The 20,443-nt window shown below is 36.4% G+C and overlaps 1 protein-coding gene across 4 annotated transcripts in view; it reads right to left on the bottom strand.

Annotated features, from left to right (window-relative positions):
* Positions 1-14,229: 14,229 nt before the first annotated feature.
* Positions 14,230-20,443, bottom strand: part of EPHA7 (EPH receptor A7) — a 169,802-nt gene continuing 163,588 nt past the window's right edge. For all 4 annotated transcript variants that reach the window (XM_077903053.1, XM_077903054.1, XM_077903055.1 and 1 more), the window contains exons 16-17: positions 19,498-19,653; positions 14,230-17,778 (exon numbers count right to left, since the gene is read on the bottom strand). In XM_077903053.1, the coding sequence (XP_077759179.1) occupies positions 17,664-17,778; positions 19,498-19,653 (271 nt within the window). In that variant the 3' untranslated portion in view covers positions 14,230-17,663. The remainder of the gene's footprint in view (positions 17,779-19,497; positions 19,654-20,443) is intronic.

Below are 20,443 nucleotides of genomic sequence, written 5' to 3'. Positions count from 1 at the left end.
AGAATTATGATAAATAAAAAGAGACCAATATATTGAGTTTAGCAATGCACTCCCCTACAGATGGCTATGATGTAATGATGTCAGCCATCAACGGTTAATTATTAGATTTATTATGCCTCTTTATTCTCTCATCAAAAGACTACATAATCCTACGTGTGCCTAATATGTATGAATGTGTGTATGTGTGTGTGTGTGTGTGTGTGTGTATTTTCAGCAGCTTCAAATACCCCAGCATCATCTCTGAATTAAGGACAATTTTTATTCTTGCAATTCTGTTTATGTTTATCACTACTTCTGATATGGTTTTTCAATCTGCATCCAAAATGTAGTGAATTCATTTTTAAATGGCAACTCTTCTTTTTTAGAATTTATAGACAATTAGCTTATTAGATATTCCATCTAAAAAGTAGCTAATTTCTATGTGCAATTATGGAATGACAATGATTTGCAAGAGGAACTGTTGAATTCTAGGTATTGTCTTAGCACATCAGAACACATATCACCTCGTGAATGTAGCTGCAAGAAAAACCTAACATTTTTTTGTTTTTGTTTTTGTTTTTGTTTTTTACTGAAAGTCCTTGAAAGGAACCAGTTACGGGTTAAGCTGTTTAAGTTTGATGTTCTAAAGAATCTGGTCCCTGATGCTCCTATGTTGTCAGATAATAGGAGGGTGAAGGAGGGATATGAGGTTTACACCATAAATGGACAATACATGTTCTTCTATTTAATGTATAAGTTTATATATTTTAAGAGCCCCATTAATATGTATCCAGATGGTGATAATTCATATAGAATCTTTAGTATTTTAAATGTATATGTTTTGAAAAAAACCTTTTGGATTTTGTTATTTATCCATTTATGTAAGAACAGAGATAACATGTAAGTGATAGCAAGTATTTGGATAAAAATAAAATAAAATCCATATCTACTAATGTTTCTAAATATCTGAACAAAAGCCAATAAATAGTGACTGGCTTTTAAGCTTTCCTTCAGGTTGTTTAGATGTAACACATTTACTTAAGCTCTTAATGTATTATGTTACAGTGAACATGGATTCTGGAGATAACTTACCCAGGTTTGAATCCTGGCTCTTATTGGTCTGTGTGTAACTAAGGGAAATCATTTAATCTCTCTAATCTTATTTCCACATCTAGGAAGTGGGGATAATAAAAATTCTTACCTTAACAAACTTTAGATGGGATAATTGAAATAATTCATGTACCATGTGTAGCATATTCTTGGCAAAAGGTTAACTACTATTATTGTTAATAGCACTTTAATTATTATTATTTTTATTACTGATTATTTAAATATATTTGGAAACTATGCTTAGTTAATACTAATTAAGAAAAGAAGGAAAACAGATCAGCTCAAGAGCTCCTGATATAGCCAATAAATTAAATCTGCCAGTAGGAAGGAGAGTGGGGGATGGGCAAAATGGGTGAAGGAGAAGAGGAGATACAGGTTTCCAGTTAAGGAGTGAATAAGACAGAAATAAAAGGCATCAAAAGGACTATAGTCAAGGATATTTAATAGTGATTGTAGGTGACACAGGTAGCTACACTTGTGGTGAGCATAGCATAATGTAGAGAGATGTTGAATGTTATACACCTTAAACTAATGTAGCACTATGTGTCAACTATACTCAAATAAATAATAAAAGTTTAGAGACTGAAAAAAAATTATTGATTATATATATCTAAAGAACACTTCTAATATTTAAAATATAAGAAAATACAAACGAATTTCAGTATGATGAAATCTATGAAAATACCCTTTGTCTCATTTTTAGTCCATCTAAAACGGTTCTAAAAGCATATTTACCGCAAGTGGCTAATAAAAATCAGTCAAACTTTATAATCATTTATGTATTTTGTCTTGTAACGATGTTACAAATCTCTATTATTACTTGTCTGAAAATTGCCATTTATTTGAAAATCCCGCTGAAGAGAGAGAGCAGAAAATATTTTCCACAAAGAAGCAAAATCATGATGACTACTATAGAGTTAAATTGGCATACTCATACAGAATCACTTAGAGTTCTGAAATAATAACATTGGGAAATTAAAAAAAAAAAGTCATAGCCTTTGGTATTCTACATGGTATAGAATGACCCACAGGGAAATATAGTGCTATTTCGTGAATCTTTTACAAACCTGAAGGATGTATTCAAATTGGCCCCAAACAATTTTATGGCAATGATAAACATATTTCTGTTGATCCAGAGGGATGATCTCAACTTCCCATTTCTTGGCTAAGGAGGATTAACATAATTAAGATGAATATCCTTCCCCGTACATTCCCCCATTGTAGACATGTCTGAAGCTTTATGAAAAATCACGAGACAGAGGCAACTGTTTCATTTTCCCTGAGGTTATGAGAGGTAGGGGTGGAAAGGAAACTTGCAAACAATCATCATTTATAAGATTTCTTGTAGGCGAGGAAAGAGCTGAGAGAGTGCTATTCTGGACCATCCCAAAGCATGATAATCCATATTCCACATCAGTGGTTCCCAAACTTTGCTGCAAAAGAAAATCACCTGGATTTAAAAAAAATAAAACTCCACATGTGTAGATCGCACCTCCAACAACTTATATCAAAATATTGCTGATGGACGCAAGGCATCGGTAATTTTAAAAGACCCCCAATGGATCCTTCCGTGTGTCCCAGTTTGGGAATCATTGGCTCAAATGTGAGCTTGGAGACCTCAGCCCTAGGCTCTGTTCTCTTATATGTAGCACCAGTTGAAAACTAAAGTTTTCCACTCAGGCAGACATTTCGGTGAAATTATTTGGGGCTGCCTTCTTGCTACGAATTTCGGCCTCTGTATGAAGTATGACCCAAGGAAAGTGGGAAAATAAAAAAAAATAATAAGATATTTCTATCTGGCAAGATTTCAAACCGTGTAAGTAACATATCAGGGCTGCTATAGAGGGTGTGCAAGGTGCAAGGGGTGCTAGCAGTTATGAGACTGGCAAGAGAATTAGAATGCTTGGGCTTAGATAATCATAGAAAACACTTAATTTATAGCTTACTAGGCAATGGGAACTCTGATTCCTAATATAAACAAAAAGACTATTCTCCTACACTGTTTTGAAGTAAAATTAAGTGTGTGTGTGTGTGTGTGTGTGTGCGCGTGTTTTAAATGCCAGGGTCCCTCAAGGTTTTTGACAAATGATTCCCAACCTGGTGGTAGTGTGAGAAGTAATAGTTATTGGAGGACTTTTGACCAATGTGCTTCTATTTAGCTCTAAAGACAGCTAAGCAATTTGCAAATATTTCCTGATAGTTCTGTGAAAATCACATGAGGTAAACATGGAAATTGTACTTCTGTCAAGACGATCTTAGGTGACCTAATACTCCATAACTTGTTTGCTTGCCTGATTATTTTTGGTTATTTAAAAAATAAGGCTAACTCTTCTTTCTTTTTCCTTAAGATCCCAACAAATAAGTTCGCATGGCTTCTCCCTCATAAACAGTTAAGACACTGAAAGCTTAAAAAAATAGTTTCAAGTAAGCCTCAACTGCTACCCTTCAGATGAAAGAAAAAAAAAATAGAAAACATCTAACACTGAAAGCTTGATCAATAGGTGGAAATGCTTCCAAAAATGCAGGAATTCACCATTGGAATTCTATAATATAGAAGTCATGACATTACTTTGATTTTTAAAAGCTTCCCCAATATTTCAAATGGAGATTTTGTCCAGTACAACATTAGCCTGGATAGAACTGTAAGTTTGAAGTCTGTCTGCTATCCAACTAGAAGTTTACATGCTCCCATTTTAAAACATTCATATAAGGATGAGATGTAGATACTTTCTTGACTTACATTTTATTGCTTAGCTGAAGCTCTTTGCATAGTTATTCAAATAGATTACCTTTTATATGCTGAACTGTGCATGAAGGCAAGATATTATTTTTCCTACCGGTGACACAATATAGAATGCATATCAAGATAAAGTAGAGGAAGATTGTGTTTTTCTATAATTTTCATGATTCTGCCTACAGCTATTTAGAAAATAGGAAAGAAATGGGTTTTGTAAACCTATGCAGTTTTAGAAAGACAGGCTGTTGCTATACTTTCTTGAAAATTAACTTTCAATAAGTAGTAGTAGTAAAAGGAAAGGGAATTTGGGCAAAAGGGGAGATTAAGTTATAAAAATAATAATTAGGCATTTCTCTTTCTTTGCCTTACATTTCATCACTATTTAAATCATCAAGTTCTGATAGTTAGATTGTTATCCTCACTATCAGCAGAATTAGATTACATTATTCCTACCAAGTTTTCCTATGTATTCACAAACACCCTGTTCAATGAGCTTATTTCTGGTGTGTGTGTGTGTGTGTGTGTGTGTGTGTGTGTGCATTGCATCAATATACCTCTGCTTCCACAAATAATTGGCTTTTAATCTCTTTCACCTTGACTATTTCTCCCCTCTTTTTCTACTTGGATTTTGTATATCTGTGATCTCAGTTGAGTTTTAGAAAATACCAAACGTCAATTTGGAGTAATCCAAATACTTTTGCTGCATCTTTAAAAAATTAGTATCCTGATTATGTTTTGATCATGCAGGCTACTGGTGCAGACTGAATGTTTCATTTCTGCTTCCCTCCAGAAACTCTGTACCTAATCTTAACAAAAACTAGGGGTAGTAATAATAATGAATTTAGGCTGTGCCATACCTTGATGGCACCTTACTAGGGAGAGAATTTTGGGTGTAGATAAACTGGAAAAATTTGCTCCCTCGGCTTCCTTGGCAAAAAGAGAGCAGCCAGGGTATTCTTGTATGCTGTGGAAATGTGGTCACTGCTACCCCTGCCCGGGCTGCAGCATTTCTTGTCTCTGGGGACAGAACCTGGTAGACCAGGGAAAAGGTGCACTCTACCTCAATGTGTCCTGTTGAGGCCTTGGTGGTGTCAAGGAGAGGAACATAAGGATTGTATTATATGAGTAGACAGTAGGCTTTGTTCTCTCTCTCTCTCTTTTTTTTTCTCAAAGCCACACTTGGAAGCAAATATTTTAGCCTCACTTCGTGGGTGATGACACAGGTTCAAATAGCTCCAGGGGATTCCTCAAAGTCACAGTGAATGAATGGCCAAGTCTGTACCATAAGCAAAGTGTGTCTTGCTCCAATATCTGTGCAATTGTCTCATCCACAACTGATTAGTAAGAGGTTTAAGAAACCCACAGTTCACATTTGTACCCTAAGGCAGTGCCTGGGCAGGTTTCTCCCAAAAGTTTATGCTGACTCCAGAAATCTGCATGTTGGGCATAGATCCTTCTTTTGAAAGTTCTCTATAGCTGTTTTCTGGATTCTCTAACATCTTTTATCATTAACTCTTCCACAATCACAGGGCTCTGAGGCCTAACAAAATGCTTAACATTTAAGTTGCTTCCAGAGAACCTTTCTGGATATGTAAAATAAAGCAAACCATCCTCTAATGGGTTCCTGCCTCTTAATTGACAGGTACTGCAGGGTCCTTAGTCACAAAGCTTAACGATTAAAGTAGTAACCTCCAGGCATGCTTCTAAGATCTTCACATACATTAATTTATTTAATTTAAGTAGCAACTTTATGAAACAGGTGCTATTTATCATTCTTATTCTAACAAAAAACAAAATGAGCCAATCATGGTTGTGTAACAAGCCCAAGGTCATATCCCTAGTAGTGGATAGAACTTGGATTTGAAAGAAGAAACAAAGTAGTTTCTTACCTTATTCTGTCACAAAAAGTACTAACCTTTGCCTCCAGCCAAGTGCAAGTATGTGCAGATGCCTAACTTGCTCAAACTTGTTATAATTTGACTGAGAACAGAAGAGACTTAATTGTCATGTCTTAGAATCCCATGAAGGTGACAATTTCACACATCTGCTTCGGAAATGCAAACAGGGACCACCTTTGGCCATCAGATTTCAGAAGTTAAATTGAGAAAAAGATGGTGCAAACTTGATAACCACTGAGTTTTGAGAAGCGGAATGGCAGGAGATTTTTAGGAACCTGCAAAATGCAAATCAAGACACAAGGTGCCATATATTATAAAAATTGTGCAGATCTGAACTTGATAATAATTATAATTTTGCAGTCAAAGGTGGAAGAACTACCAAGTAAATCAAGTTTATTTCAGTAACTGTGAAATATATTTCTTTCGTCTCAATAGCTTTTATGGATTAACTTACCCAATCGCAATAGTTTTGAAATGGTTAGCTTTTAAGTATTGCTATTTATACCTATGCAAACATATTTCTACCTGGGATATATTAAAATAAAAAAGTAGAATGGAGTCTATTTTATTTTAAATGGAATGAGCCATTTGAAAATCCAAAGAGTAATCAGAAACAAAACAAAAAAGTCCCCCAAATACCAGTCGTCTTCTTACCTGATTTTGAGATCATCTGAAACACAGTGAGAAGGGCCACAAAGGCCTGCCATGGTTGAATTTGATGGGAATATTTACACCCAAGTTATAAATCTCTACAATTATACAGAGCCTAGAAGCAATGTTGACCCAACCTTAGTCATGTTGTTTCAATTCTAGATATTCTGCTCTGGTCCTGTGGCTGACATTTCAAGATAAGCAAACTCTAGATAATAACGTTAGCTAAACACTCTCCACACAGTGCTAAACCAACAAGCATAATTAGACATGCGTACCAACAAGATTAAAATAGAGAAATCAAAATTTACTGTACCCCAGAGCACTGCCGAACAAGCAAACATGACTTGTAAGTGCAGAAGTTACAGATGTTACATTTAGGCAGCTTACATGTGTGCTGGGTGACACCTGCCTCCCAGAACGTAGGGGCCCACACACACAATTCATGGCGACTGAGAAACTCCGGGTGGGCTGTAACAACAGATAAATGGTATGTCCTTTGGAGATTTGGGGATATGATTTAGAGTTTATGGGATTAGGGGACCTAGCAGGTTACTAGCCGCCAGATTGTAGGAAGCTTTAGAAGCTAAAACACCTTGAGTTTGAGCCTTCGCTTGACTGGAACCCACTGAAGTGAAAGCAAAGTGGAGGAATTCTTAGGTTACATAATGTTCAAGTCAGGAAGCTTGCAAAGCCACAATGAAGTTAGGAAATACCAATCCAGATCAGAAGAAAATATACCAAAGTCATGAATAAATAAGGAACTGTCGATGTCTTTTCCGACACACAATATTTAGAATTTGTCAGGCTAACTGGAAATTGTAAAAAACAGTTGGCAAGAAGACAGCATGTAAAATTCAATTCAAAAAAATAAAATCATCATAATCTGAATTTAAAACTTGCTCTATATTATTTAAATCTCATTTGTCTGCTTAATTTTATATGTTCTTCATAAAATTGCCATTAAGAAAAAAGGAAGGCAGATATATCCAATCTGATGAATGAGAAAACTGAGTTTCATAGATGTGAATTGTTCTGTCAAGGTCAAGGAATCGGTAAATGATGAAATTGAGGCTAATACTTCTAAAAATGAGAGCTTCTAAATTTCACATCCGACTTGGTTCTTATTTATCCTTTCCAAGCGTGAAGATTCTTCGTTGATATTTAATTTATATGAGTTACATATGATGGTAGTTAAAACTTAGTAGTCAAAATTGAGATATCATAAAAGAAGTAAAAGGTTGTATTTCAGTTAAACTTGAAATTGTAATTTTTTTAGCCCCCATGACAACTACATCATTGTTCATCCAGTCAAAATTATTGATTAGTACCTACCATGTGCAAGCACTATTTATTCAGCCTCTAGGCAATGCTAGGTAAATATATGGGAAGGAAGCTCCCTTGCAGTAACTCCAGGGCCACAGTTCATGCATAGAGAAAATTTGCACTACTATAATAGTAAATTCAATCTCTATTTATTAAAGACAGAAAGAAACATGATAATATATTTACTTCTGAAAGATGGCAAAAGCATGTAATTAAATGCATGTCTCTAGTAACAAATTTTGGTTCTTATCATTGACGCACTGAATGTATAAAGGCAGCAGATGCAAAGACGCTTCAGCACTCTTCCCAAACACACTGCTTGGGCAGGTAGCAGGGTCTGCTCCTGGATGGGGAGCAGATAACAGAGATAGAGTAAGAATTACAGAAGCCTGTGTTTAGCCTATTTAACTCAGCTTACATGTATAAATAAATGATGAAGCATGAAGGTATGCATTTTAAGAATACTAGAGTCAAGAAAACAGGCTAAATACTAAGCATGATACTGCTCTGTGCTAAGGCCATACAGACCTCTTGCCAAAAGAGAGAAGTAGCTATAAGGCTATGAAAATATGTAAATCACTTAATCGATTATTTGGTAAAAGATAAGTAGAAGAAATAAATAGATATTATGGCAGTTGCCAAATTTAAACTAGTCCAAAGTTGAAACGATGGAGTTATAATTCCATATCTGTTTCCCAAACAAAAAAGTTTGTGAGCAGTTAGTTAAATATAATATGATGCTTTATCGAATCAAAAACTGAGATGTGACCCTCAACTGCTGATTTCTTTTGGATCATGTGTTGGTACAAAGTGTTTTGATCATTGTGATACTGTGGTCTTGAGGTTCCTAATGGGGTTATACACAGCTTCAAGGTCAATAAAGATGAGGGCTATGTGAGGAACGGCACAGAGCAGCATCTGGGAAATTTCTGTGACATTGAAAAGAGAAACACTTTAGTAGGCTGAGAGTGATTAAGAGGCTCAGTTCGGGAGATTGGTCTTCCTGCATGAGGTTGGGACCAACTGCTAGAGTATCAGAGCCCGCGACCTGAGGGTCACGTGACTTGCAGTCACTCAACACATACCTTTTAAGAATCTGCTAGGTGCTAGGCACTGTGCCAGGCTTTGAAATAGAAATGTGAGCTGGACAAAATTTCTACTTCCTGTCTGTGAGGCAACATAATTGACAGATAAAGGAAAATCTAAGATATATAATAATATAATATAATATAATATAATATAATATAATATAATATAATATAATATGACTGGGTAAAGGAAAATGAGAGGTTTTCCAAATTCCAGACAAGATGCTGAATAAAGCCATGCAGAAATCTACCCACCACTTCTTCAATACATAGCAGTAAAAGACAAAATTTTAAATGTATGTTTAGAGTAAAGAAAATGTCAGTTAGCATGTAGATATGTAGATTGTGATTTTCTACTATAGCTCAGAATGCAATGTTTATTAACCAAATGACCTGTTTTTCTTATAGTTTCCAGAGGCATATTTACGTCATTGAAAGAGATGCCTAAAAAGTGGGAAAATGATATTAAGATACAAATTACGAATTAAGGGGGATTATGTGTTTTTCCTCAGACTTAACTTTTTTTTTGTCAAATGTGTGTTTTAAAGGTAATTACATATTCTTGCTTTGAGGTATGGGAATAGAAACTATTTCTGTCCTTTAAACCTGGGTTGAGCTCAATAGTTACTAGGTGAAATAAAAGACATTCCCTTGCCCTCACTGGAAAAATCATAACGACAAGGGCGTGTGAAAGAATTTTGTATGCCAAAAACACAAATTGGTTAGTCCAGCAGGAGGTGGTAATGGTGAAGATCACAGGCAGGATCTCAACTGATGATGCTGTGTTACAGAAGTGAATTCAATTCTCCAATTAGTGAGGGGCCGTTAAAATCTTTTAAACTGGGGGAAAACATGATCAGACACGTGTTAGAGAAAAGACTCTGAAAGTTATAATTAAAAAGGCTTAGAGGAAGAGAAACAGAGTAGAGGATGTGACATTAGTCTAGGTGAGAAGTGATGAAAACCTAACTGTAGGACAGTGGCTGGGAGGATGGTGGTAGATTCCAGAGATATCAAAGAGGTAAAATCAGCTGGACATAGTGAAAGATGGTTTATGGCCAGATGAGTGAAGTTTGACTCTTTGGGTCCTGACTTGAAAGATATGTTAAATGGTGATTTAAAACAACAACAACAACAACAACAACAACAAAACCCAAAACCTGAGAAAAGGATAAGGATGAAATTTGGGACAAAAACACATAATTTATTTCTAAAATTCATTGTGTGTTGGGTCAGAATTCACAAAAGTGTGTTCATTAGTGTTTGTTAAATAGGTAATTAGAAATAGAGACAAAAATATTTCTTCTAAAGTTATAAGAGCTAACATGTATTAAGTACCTACTGTTATGAGAACTTTCCAACTATCAGTTCACAAATTAGACAACTCTTAAAGTGGGTGTTTTTTATGTCTATTTTACAAGTAAGATAGGACGAAGGAAACAGAGAAATTAAGTCATTTGCCCCACGTTGCACGGGTAGTGACAGGAATCCCACCCCTGTGGTCTGTCTTCAAAGCCTCTGCCATCACCTACCACAACTGCCTCTTCATGATGTAAATGGTAAGTAGACTTACAGGCTGGCTCACGAAAGTCAATTTTATGATATATTGATTTAACTATGGAATTACTGACGCTGTCTTGAGTTTGAGAGAGCTGGAAGTGAGGGGTGTTTTCATCATAGAAGAAGAAAAAGAGTCTTTTCTCTTGTCTAAGCCTGATTTTGAATTAGTCACAATCACATCTCATTTATTTTTGCAGATTACTGCTCCTTAAAAAAAAACAACAAAAACCACTTTTGTCACGCCTCTGTCTCATCAAACAAGATATTGGTAAATAGCCCTTCATTGTTTCTCTCATCAAGTCCAATTTCTTCTGCTTGATTTCAAGTTCCTCTTTAATCTTGCTCAGTTATTTACAACCAGGGATACCTCCTCCTCTCCAACAGCTGGAAGATCCTGGATTTGACGCATCCTCGTCTTGCTTGCTAATCAGCTCCTTCTGCCTCCCTTTCTTACACGGGTCCATGTGTCCGCATTCCTCTGCAGGGTCCCTTGGGCCATCCTGCTGCCCCAACCGATCACAGGAGCAGCCATCCGTGCTCGGAAATTAGTTTTCTCCCTCAGCACCCGGTTTACTACCACCTTCACTGCACCCCATTCATCCTTCAGAGCACCTGATCCTCACTACCTTTTAAGAAGAAGCCAATTTGAATTAATTTGCACTTCAAGGGTTCTAAAATATTTATAGAGTGTCTACCGAGTGCCAGAAACTGCTAAATCCCCAAGGACGCAAAACAAAGATTTCCATTTGGCTTCTGCCCCTCCAAGAGTACTTGATCCAGTGGGAGAGACACACGTACAAATAGTCTGACAGAGCACAGTGGGAAAACCGCAGCACAAGCAGCCAAAAAAACAAAACAAAACAAAACAAAACAACCAAAAAAACAAAGCACAGGAAAGAGAATTCTGGCTCCTGGGGGTCAGGAAGAGAAGACTTGGAGGAAGGAACTTCTGAGATGCGTCTTGGAGAATTTTCCCCATTTAGAAAAGTTACAGGGCAGGTGAAAATCAAGAGCCAAGATATGGAGGCAAAGGATATGTTCTAGGGCTCTGATCCAGAAATAAAAAATAATTAATTCGTATTTCAGGCACCACTGCCAGACTGTGGTCCTTCAGACTTCATTCCCACCATATCCTTATTCTGGTGGGAATTGTCAACAGCTCTCCATTGCTTCTCTCATTAAATTCAGGGTCTCCTAGCTGACTCCCTCGGCTTCCTGTCATTTATCCCTGCCTCTTATCTAAAGGGTAGCATTAGTTGTGTTTGCTGGCTTTGTTTTGTCAGTAGATCAGAGGAGGTTTAGCTGCTCTGGGTTCTGCTGGCTCCACACCACACCTGACCTAACAGGCAGCACTTCATTTGGATGAGTGCAGTCAGTGAACCAGCAGTAAAGCCCATGCCTGAACTCCCATCCACCTGTCAGGTAGAGCTCAGCAGGTCTGCTTGTGACATCAGGTTCCTGTTTTATTCTTTGTTACATTGGGTTCTGGTGAACACACATGGAGCTTGGTGTGCAACTGGCAAAGATCTAGTGAAAACATGGAATTACAGTAATGCATGACCAGCAGATCCCCTGACCAGCAGAGCCTTGAAAACTCTTGTGCAAATGTCAGAGCTGAAGAAATGTGTGGGTGTCTTTCCTCAGGAAAGAGCACATCTTAGCCTCGTATTCTATCCAGTTTTTAATGTTAGCAGTGTCTGTACCTCTAGCAAATTGTCAAGAGGGATAGCAGGTTAAACTTAGGACTTCCTCTTTTAATTTGCCTCAGAGTCTAGCCTAGCAGTGTAGTAAGTATCTGCAAATTCGCACCACTTTTAGAAAGCATTCTTGAGTTGGGTGCCTCATTTCTATGCATTGCAAAATATTTTTAAAAGAAGCATATGACTTCTCTGAACATTCGTTCTACATATATAGTTTAATTTTCTCTTTTTGTTTTACTAGTTTGTTGTCCAGTCATTGTCTTTAATTCGTTTTGGTTACATAGAGAAAGATGAGATGAGATTTGAACAGTATAGGTTTGTTCTCTACTAAGCCAGACCCAACATTACTTAAAATAAATGTGCCCCTGAGTATCTTTAATGAAGAACCCTAACACTCATTTCAAAATACATTGTGCATTCTTTATTTAGATATAAAATCCACAAATATATTTAATTAAAGGCTGTAGATTTCAAAAGGGAAACAAGAATAATTTCCAGCAATAGAACCTTGGGATATTCGAAATGATGATACACACTGCAGGTTGTATCTGATTGAGCTTTGTTATTTATGGAGGCTTTGAATAGATAACACCTCACTTGTTACTATCTCCAAATCATCAAATGTTGGAAATTTAGAAATCCCTACTACTGTTAGACACAAAGAATTCCTAGTGCTATTACATACCTACAGAACACTAGAGCTACTTATTGCTACTTACCAAACTTTGTGCAATAGGTCCAATTAAATTAGATCAATTAATTAAATTTCTTTTAACCTCAAGGTCAATCAGAAGAGGTCTTTTATTGTTTAATTATAGATTTAATTACATTCAATCACTGAACTTGAAAAAAATATCCCCTTACAGCACTTAAACCTGATGAGGCTCACAGAAGCATTCCTGTTGAAATATTATATTCTCCTGCCTGTATTCTTCAAGTTGAGATGTACTAGCCAGAGGTAGAAGAGCAGGGACACAAGGGGTATTGAGGGGACACTGTCACTAAACCAAAAGGATGGCATTCCGTTAGGGCACTTTGGACCTTTGCCAGTCACCATGCACTCTTTTCTCATTCGTTGAGATTTTTTGCATTCAGGAATTTGATCACCTTTTTGCTTTAACTGTCTTCCTTTCAGCAGCTTTCTTCAAAATTGATACTGAGTTTTCACTAATAATGTAAAACAAAATGGTAAAGGTAGGAGTTAAAAATACTTAACAAAAGATTGTTACTGATGATCACCATGAGTTTCACATCTACTTTTTTTTGCCTAGTGATAGAACTTGTGTATCTTTAATAGCTTTATGATTTTGCAGAGAAATGGGTGCTGGTAGGAGAGCATATTTTGGTACTACTTACGAATCCAGTCCTTTAAGTCATCATGTGACTGCCCCTCAGTGTTTTGAACCATATTATTCTCACCATGTGAACTTCACAAGAACTTTGCCTGTAGAACAGTCAGGGATAGCCAAGACTTCAAGGTTCAACTTTGCATTTCAGCTTAGCCTCGCCTGAACCTCAGCATCACAACTGATCAGCAATGGTAGCACCTTATCTGGTCTTTGTCTACTCTCATTTTTGGAAGCATGTTTAGATATTTGTTAAGAGTGTCTAGGCCTTAAATTGGTGATGCTGCAGAATAGGGAGCACTTAGTTCAATGCATTGCAGGGGCAAGTTGGAATGATCACTGAGTCGGTGTCAATGGCAAACGACCCAATCAGACCACTGAGCTTCACCTTTTCTGTTTGCTCTGGATCCTATGTTTGCATCCTGCAGCATCTTAAATGCAAAAACTCCCCAGGTTGCCTTTTTATATCAAGTGTCTAAAATATTTGTTCCAATTTGATGACAAAATATTTCCTTTCACACGCAAATATCCTGGTTAGGATCATGTAAGTGCAGTTTCAAAAAAAGAACAATAAAGGTTTTAACTAAAATGCTTGATAGCAGGGCTCTTTGAAGATACAGTCTTAACTTGTTATTCTGTAATAATTAAAGTGGAATTAAGTCACTGTGCAAAAGGATGAAGGGAATCAGTGGCTATTAATTTTCTTCATATTCTGATTGGTCCACTGAAATATTTCAATGAAACCTTTACTCTAGACATCTCCTTTCATGATATTGTGTAATAAAATAAATGAGTAAAGGACATAAAGGAACCCGCCAATGATTGGAGACAGGATTTTCTTTACATTGTCTAATAGACTCGTTTATTATTTTAAGCTGGTAAAAAGAGACTTATGATTCGTGTTGAAGAAAGAGTTATTTGTGCTTGATACATTGAAGACACTGTTCAAAAGCAGTTTGTCCTTATAAAAGGATGACCCCTGTAGTAATTCTTAGGCAAGGAGGGACAAATTCAACCAACAAAAAGCACATCTCGCCCCAAGTTCCCCATGATTTCTCCACATAGAGCAAAAAAATACACATCAGTAATTTATTTGAACATGCACATCAGCGAGTAGCCCAGTTCTGGCTACTCGGGAAACAAAAGGGAGAATATTAGCATTACCTAAATTAAAAAAAGAAAAGAGGTGAATTACACCATTTTAATTGTCTTAAAAACACGGATAAGAGGAGCAATTAAAATATAGTCCTAAATAGTACTAGCTAATGTAGATTACATAAGTATACAATATGATTCAACTAATAGTGCTCTGATAAGCATAAACCACCAGTTCTAGTAAACAAGGCCCAGATCAATTGCTGAGAAAATGTTAGATTCAGATGTAGTAAAAGTTACTTTTATTTCAGTACTGAATGCAAAACACAAGTCAAGTGTGAAGACAGCATTCTTAAAAAGGTGGTTCTATTAAAGCAAGGAGGCCATTTCCTTTTGCATTTTTATAATTTCTCAATTCTATTTTTGACGTTTGCTTTCTCTACCTTTCCTCCCCTGAGCACTAATTTATCAAAAAAAGACTTCAAGGTGCAAGTTGTACATTCTTATCATTATACCACTTCGTCTCTTTCTGGAAGAGAGTATTACAATCAGCATTACAACGTTAATTCTTTTTCTCTGAATATTTGTTTCACATACATGTATTTCAAAATCATAACGTTGATTGGGAAAAGAAACCTACGAACGAGAGAGTGATGTATTCATACACTTCCTATTGTGCTGTGTGTCTTTCCCATCCCTTCTCCCCTTTCCCTGTAAAGAGCTGTAAAAAATTTAAGGCAGATGAGGTATATTGCTGAAGAAAAAAGTTATTTTTGAAAAAAAACTCAAAAAAACTTTTATTCTGCCCTTCTACTCAAGAAAGACTACTCAACTATAAATCTAGTGCTAGAAAAAAGCAGGAAAGACACCGTTTGCATGTACCATACTATGTCTTCTATTTCTAGAATGGCTTTTTGTTAATTTAATTTTAATAGAAAAAATAAGCACCTTAAGCTATGAACAGGAAAAGAACTTCATTATTAGTGAGTTTAGAATCCAAACGGAATTAGGAACACTCACTCAAACTCTTTCACTCATTCTCTCAAAGGCCAATGCTACTGATTAGAATTGTAAAGTGCTGTACTTAGTATAAACACTTGTATACACTGCGGACACTGAAAAATAACCCTCAAGCACATTGTGTTATAGTTCCAAAAATATATTTACAGTCTATTACAAAGATTACAAATGGAAGTGTCTAGGTGACTGTATTATGCTAATTAAAATTATTTTACAGATTATTTTTCCTTAGGGACAAAAAACATTTTAGTGAAATTAAAATGATTTTTCTAGTCAATCAAAAAATAAATTAAAATATCAAATAACACTGTACAGTGATTTAAAAGAAAAAAAAAAGGGTGGGGAGGGGTTTGGGAAGCAATCCATTTGAGTTTTTCTATAGCCATCTTTGGTCCTAAATGTGGGAAAACACATTATGTAGCACTGAAAATACCTGTTCTTTTGTGATGCTCTGCAAGTAAAATAGAAAAATATAGTGCATTTTCAATGTATTCAGAGCCCACTACAGAGAAATGTGTGTACAAAACAAGACAGTATAAATAAAATTTACAAGTTTTACAAAGGAACATTTACAGGTTTTTGTTTCTGTTATTTGTTTGTTTGTGGATGCCCACATTATCAAACAAGACCAATTATGACCGATCCCTGGGATCTTTCTCTATTAAAATCATTATAAACAGCCCAATTCTCTTTGGAAGTACAACAGTTCAATTCTGGGGTAGTTCATGATTTTCGTAACTTTGAAAGCATTACTCACAATATGTATACATTCCTGAAATATCTATAAAGACACATTTAATTATTGCTTATGAAATTCTAACACAGTAATCAAATAATATGGTTTAATAAATAAAGCTTAAAAAAAGAAAAGCCAGATCCTTCACCTCTTCCTCATACGGTAAAAAGAGTTATTTCAGTTAATGAGTTTCTTATGTCAGCGCTCACAAATAAAAGACTTTTTAAAACCTGCAGTGGTGATCTTCTCTGCAGCCAATTTGTTTGTGAGAGGTGAAAATGTGAACTGCCCCTTTTCTCACGCTTTGGAGTTCTAATATAAAACTTCTTTCTTTTCGTGTTTGGACTGCTAACAGAATAGGATACAAAATATACATCAACTATTTCTCCTAAATTTCCTAATGTCTCAATATTGAAAAAAAAAACCTTGATGTGCTCGGATTAAATTTTAGATAACACTGGATAGTTCTTGCTCTCAGAGACTTGCCTTCACCAACACTCTTTAGATGAAGTGCCTCAGTTTTTTTTTTTTTTTATAGTCACAAACCTACAATTTGAGTTTTGTTTATTCTATTAAATTCTGTCTAGTAAAATCACTCTATAAACAATCTGTTAAAAGTGCCTTATAGTACTTATGGATCATTATTGCTTTTTTTTTTTTTCATTGAAAAGATAGCGTGTTGTCTGATCTTTACAAAAAAATTTCTTTTTAAAAAATACCAGAGCTCTTGGCAACTTGCATTTTCTTGACTACCTGCCAATTAGCAAACGATATCAAAACAGCACTGATTAAACAAAATAAAATGGCACAAAAAGGATACCAATGTTCTGACGGAAATAGATCTTCAATCATGCTATGTCTTTGTTTGTTTGTTTTAATTTGAGATTCTTTCAAAGGTACCCAGTGTAGTAATGTGTCATAGATTAACACTAAAAAGGTCCAAAGCTATAAACAACTTTCTAAAACAAAGTCCTTATGAAGAATAAACACAAATGGTTTTAAAAAGGAATCGTCTGAAATCACATATTTAAGGAAAATATTTCATTGATTTTAACAATAAGATCATGATTTTATTTGACAAATATATTCTTTCTTAAATTCTTTATGTACATTTTAAAAAGTCTATAAGATAAAAAGGAGGTTAGAGAGCTCAAGGTGTTTGGATGTTTTCAGGTAGTACTTTGTTTATTGTCACTGCTGTTTTCCTGGCCACCAGTGGTGGATTCTAAATTCCCTTTTTATGTATTCTGGTGGCACTTAGGAGTTCAAGTCTATAGGTGCTTCTTAGATCTTCTCTTCACTGGAGGAAGGACCCAGGACTTCAACTGTCTTCTAGCAGCATTCTTATGCATATACCGAAGGCCAGTACTGTTCTCTCATATAGTCCGTAATCTCCCTCATAAGGGAGAAATGCTTATCACACTTGGATGCCAGTTCCATGTAAATGTAGCATTTGTGCTCTCATAGTCTGAATGCTGCTCATGATTTTCTTTTGGTGGCCAACCAGTGTGATCCCTAAACTCATCACATCTCTGAAAAAGACAAATGCATTTTGTTAGTTACCCTACAAAGAATTTATTTGGTACTAACCTGTCATCAGCGCTTTAATTAAATCACCTGTTTATCATGAACAAACAGATCTTATCTCAGTGGGCTTGGGTATTATGATCCTATTCCTGCCGTGGGTCAGACTGGCAAACTGTATCAGCGTGCTCCTTTGCAAGAACCTAACTGCTCAGGCTCTCAGTTCGCAATAAGTCATTTTTAAACTGATTTGAAATTTTGTATATGGTATTGCCAATCTTAAAATTATTCTTAACTTAAGGTAAGATCAGGAAATGTTATTTGAAACATTGCATCCTTGAACCTAGGTGAAGTCTAAAATTTTAAATTGTCACAAAAGAATGCAGTATGAATGTGAGAATCAAGAATCTTCAGGCAGCCCGGGGGGCTCAGCCTTTAGCCCAGGGTGTGATCCTGGAGACCCAGGATTGAGTCCCACATTGGGCTCCCTGCATGGAGCCTGCTTCTCCCTCTGCCTGTGTCCCTGCCTCTCTTTCTCTGTCTCTCTCTCTGTGTCTCTCATGAATAAATAAATAAAATCTTTAAAAAAGAAAAGAATCTTCACGATCACAGAAGATTTATACTGAGTTTAATTACCGTGTGGTAATCCTGAGCAGATATTATTGGTTGCATACTCAACCCCGGTTCAGTTCAATCATTTAACTCAATTTTAGAAAAAAATTGGTTTCTATGTTTAATAGTGTAAATGTGACACCAACTAACTGTGTCTCTGTGTGTGCACTTCTACCTTTCCTAATAGCCACAGAGGTTGAGCTTAGGTGTTTGCAAGCAGCTAAAATATAGCAAGAGTATAGTACCATAATATTTCCTAGTAGTGGTCCAATAAGACTTTGAGAATCCTAGTTTTTCAGGGAAGTAGATTGCTTTGGAGAGATAAGGTATAATTATGCTAGCTCTACCCACGTGATGACCAGAAGTAAACCAAACAAGATAGCACGCACATGCTTAAACTTTTGGAGGTGCCACTTCCTGACCCACCAGGAGAGAGCAGTTGATCGCTGGCCTTCTCAGCTGAAAAATGTGAAACCCTTTGCACAACAGAACCTAAGCTGGATAGAACCTCCATAACTGTTTCCCATTTTCACACATAGGGAATGAGAGGAACTTCATTGCCCATAAGAGTTATGTTGCAGACAAAGAAGCTGAAGTTCAGAGATAAGAAATGGATACCCTAAGACCACATAGTCAGTGATGCATTGGTATTGGGTTTGAAGCTTTGAGTTTTTAATGTCATACAAACACAGTGAAAGAAATCCTTCTTTGCGGTGGCAAAAGTTCCTTCAGTGAATAGGCATCTAAATGATACTATGGTTAAGGAAAGAGGAAGACTCACTGTGTGTTTAGAACACTGGCTATGGAGACAAATTAGCTACCCCTTACTAGTTGAGTCAGTTCAGGGAAAATATATACATTCTCTAGGCCTGAGCCTTTTGTACAAAACTAATGACTGAATAAAATTATTGCTGTGAGAGCCTAAAAATATACTGTAAATTCAGAGGTCTATTTAGCACAATGCCTGGCACATAGTAGGCACTTAATTAAAGAGATGACCTTCTCTCTGATTTTCTGGCTTACCCCTCTTTAATAATATGGCAGGTGACCTGATGTAAAAAGCTTGGAATGTACGTAATATATACTTAAATAGAGTTTTCAAAGTTTCAACTTACTCAATAGTCATCCTGGCCACTGATTCAAGGGAGTTGTAACCAGCTGCTGTGAAGTTATCTTTATATCTTTCCATCTTAATAGCTTGTAGCCATTCTCCAACTGAACAAAAGGTAGTGAAGTCAGGAGTGTTTTGATCCAAAAGAGGACTTATTGGCCTAGACACAAATGAAACAGAAAGGAAATTTTTTTTCATCAACTGCTAAAGAAAGAATGTCTTGGCTCATACAAAAATGAGAGCATAAAGAATAAAATTACATATCCTAATGGGTGTTACAGTAACAGATAAACAGACAAGTTAATAAAAAGCTAAAGGTTGGGCAGCCCTGGTGGTGCAGCGGTTTGGCGCTGCCTGCAGCCTGGGGTGTGGTCCTGGGGACTTGGGATCGGGTCCCGCGTCGGGCTCCCTGCATGGAGCCTGCTTCTCCCTCTGCCTGTGTCTCTGCCTCTCTCTCTCTCTCTCTCTGTGGCTATGAATAAATAAATAAAATCTTAAAAAAAAAAAAAAGCTGAAGGTTGCCTGGTCACTACAAACTCCAAAAGTTAGTTTATTTAGATTTGACAATCACCCAGATGTGTCTTCCATATATTTTTAAAAATATTTGTAATCAGTCTACATTTATTTGTTCATCTGCTTCACCAAAAGTGACAGGGAGTAAAGGAAGGAAGCACAGTTGGCTGTGGACTACTTGTTTGGACTAAGTGGTGCCATTGAGAAGTTGTACCTTTGCTGTGCCATTGGACCCTTGTGGGTACCTTGTGAGTACCACACACCTCCACAAAGGCACAATGAGCATCAGGTTTACCTGGTAGCTGGAGCTGAATAATTTCTAGTGTTCCTCACAATGGTGCAAGCCAAGTGCAGAGAATGGATGGAGTATTTTGGACTCCTTTTAATGGGTAAGCTAAGCCTTGTTCATCACACACTGAGCTACTGTCATAAAATTT

Source organism: Canis aureus, chromosome 7, assembly GCF_053574225.1.
Source record: "Canis aureus isolate CA01 chromosome 7, VMU_Caureus_v.1.0, whole genome shotgun sequence".
NCBI lineage: Eukaryota > Metazoa > Chordata > Mammalia > Carnivora > Canidae > Canis > Canis aureus.
This window is presented reverse-complemented; position numbering and strand designations above follow the sequence as displayed.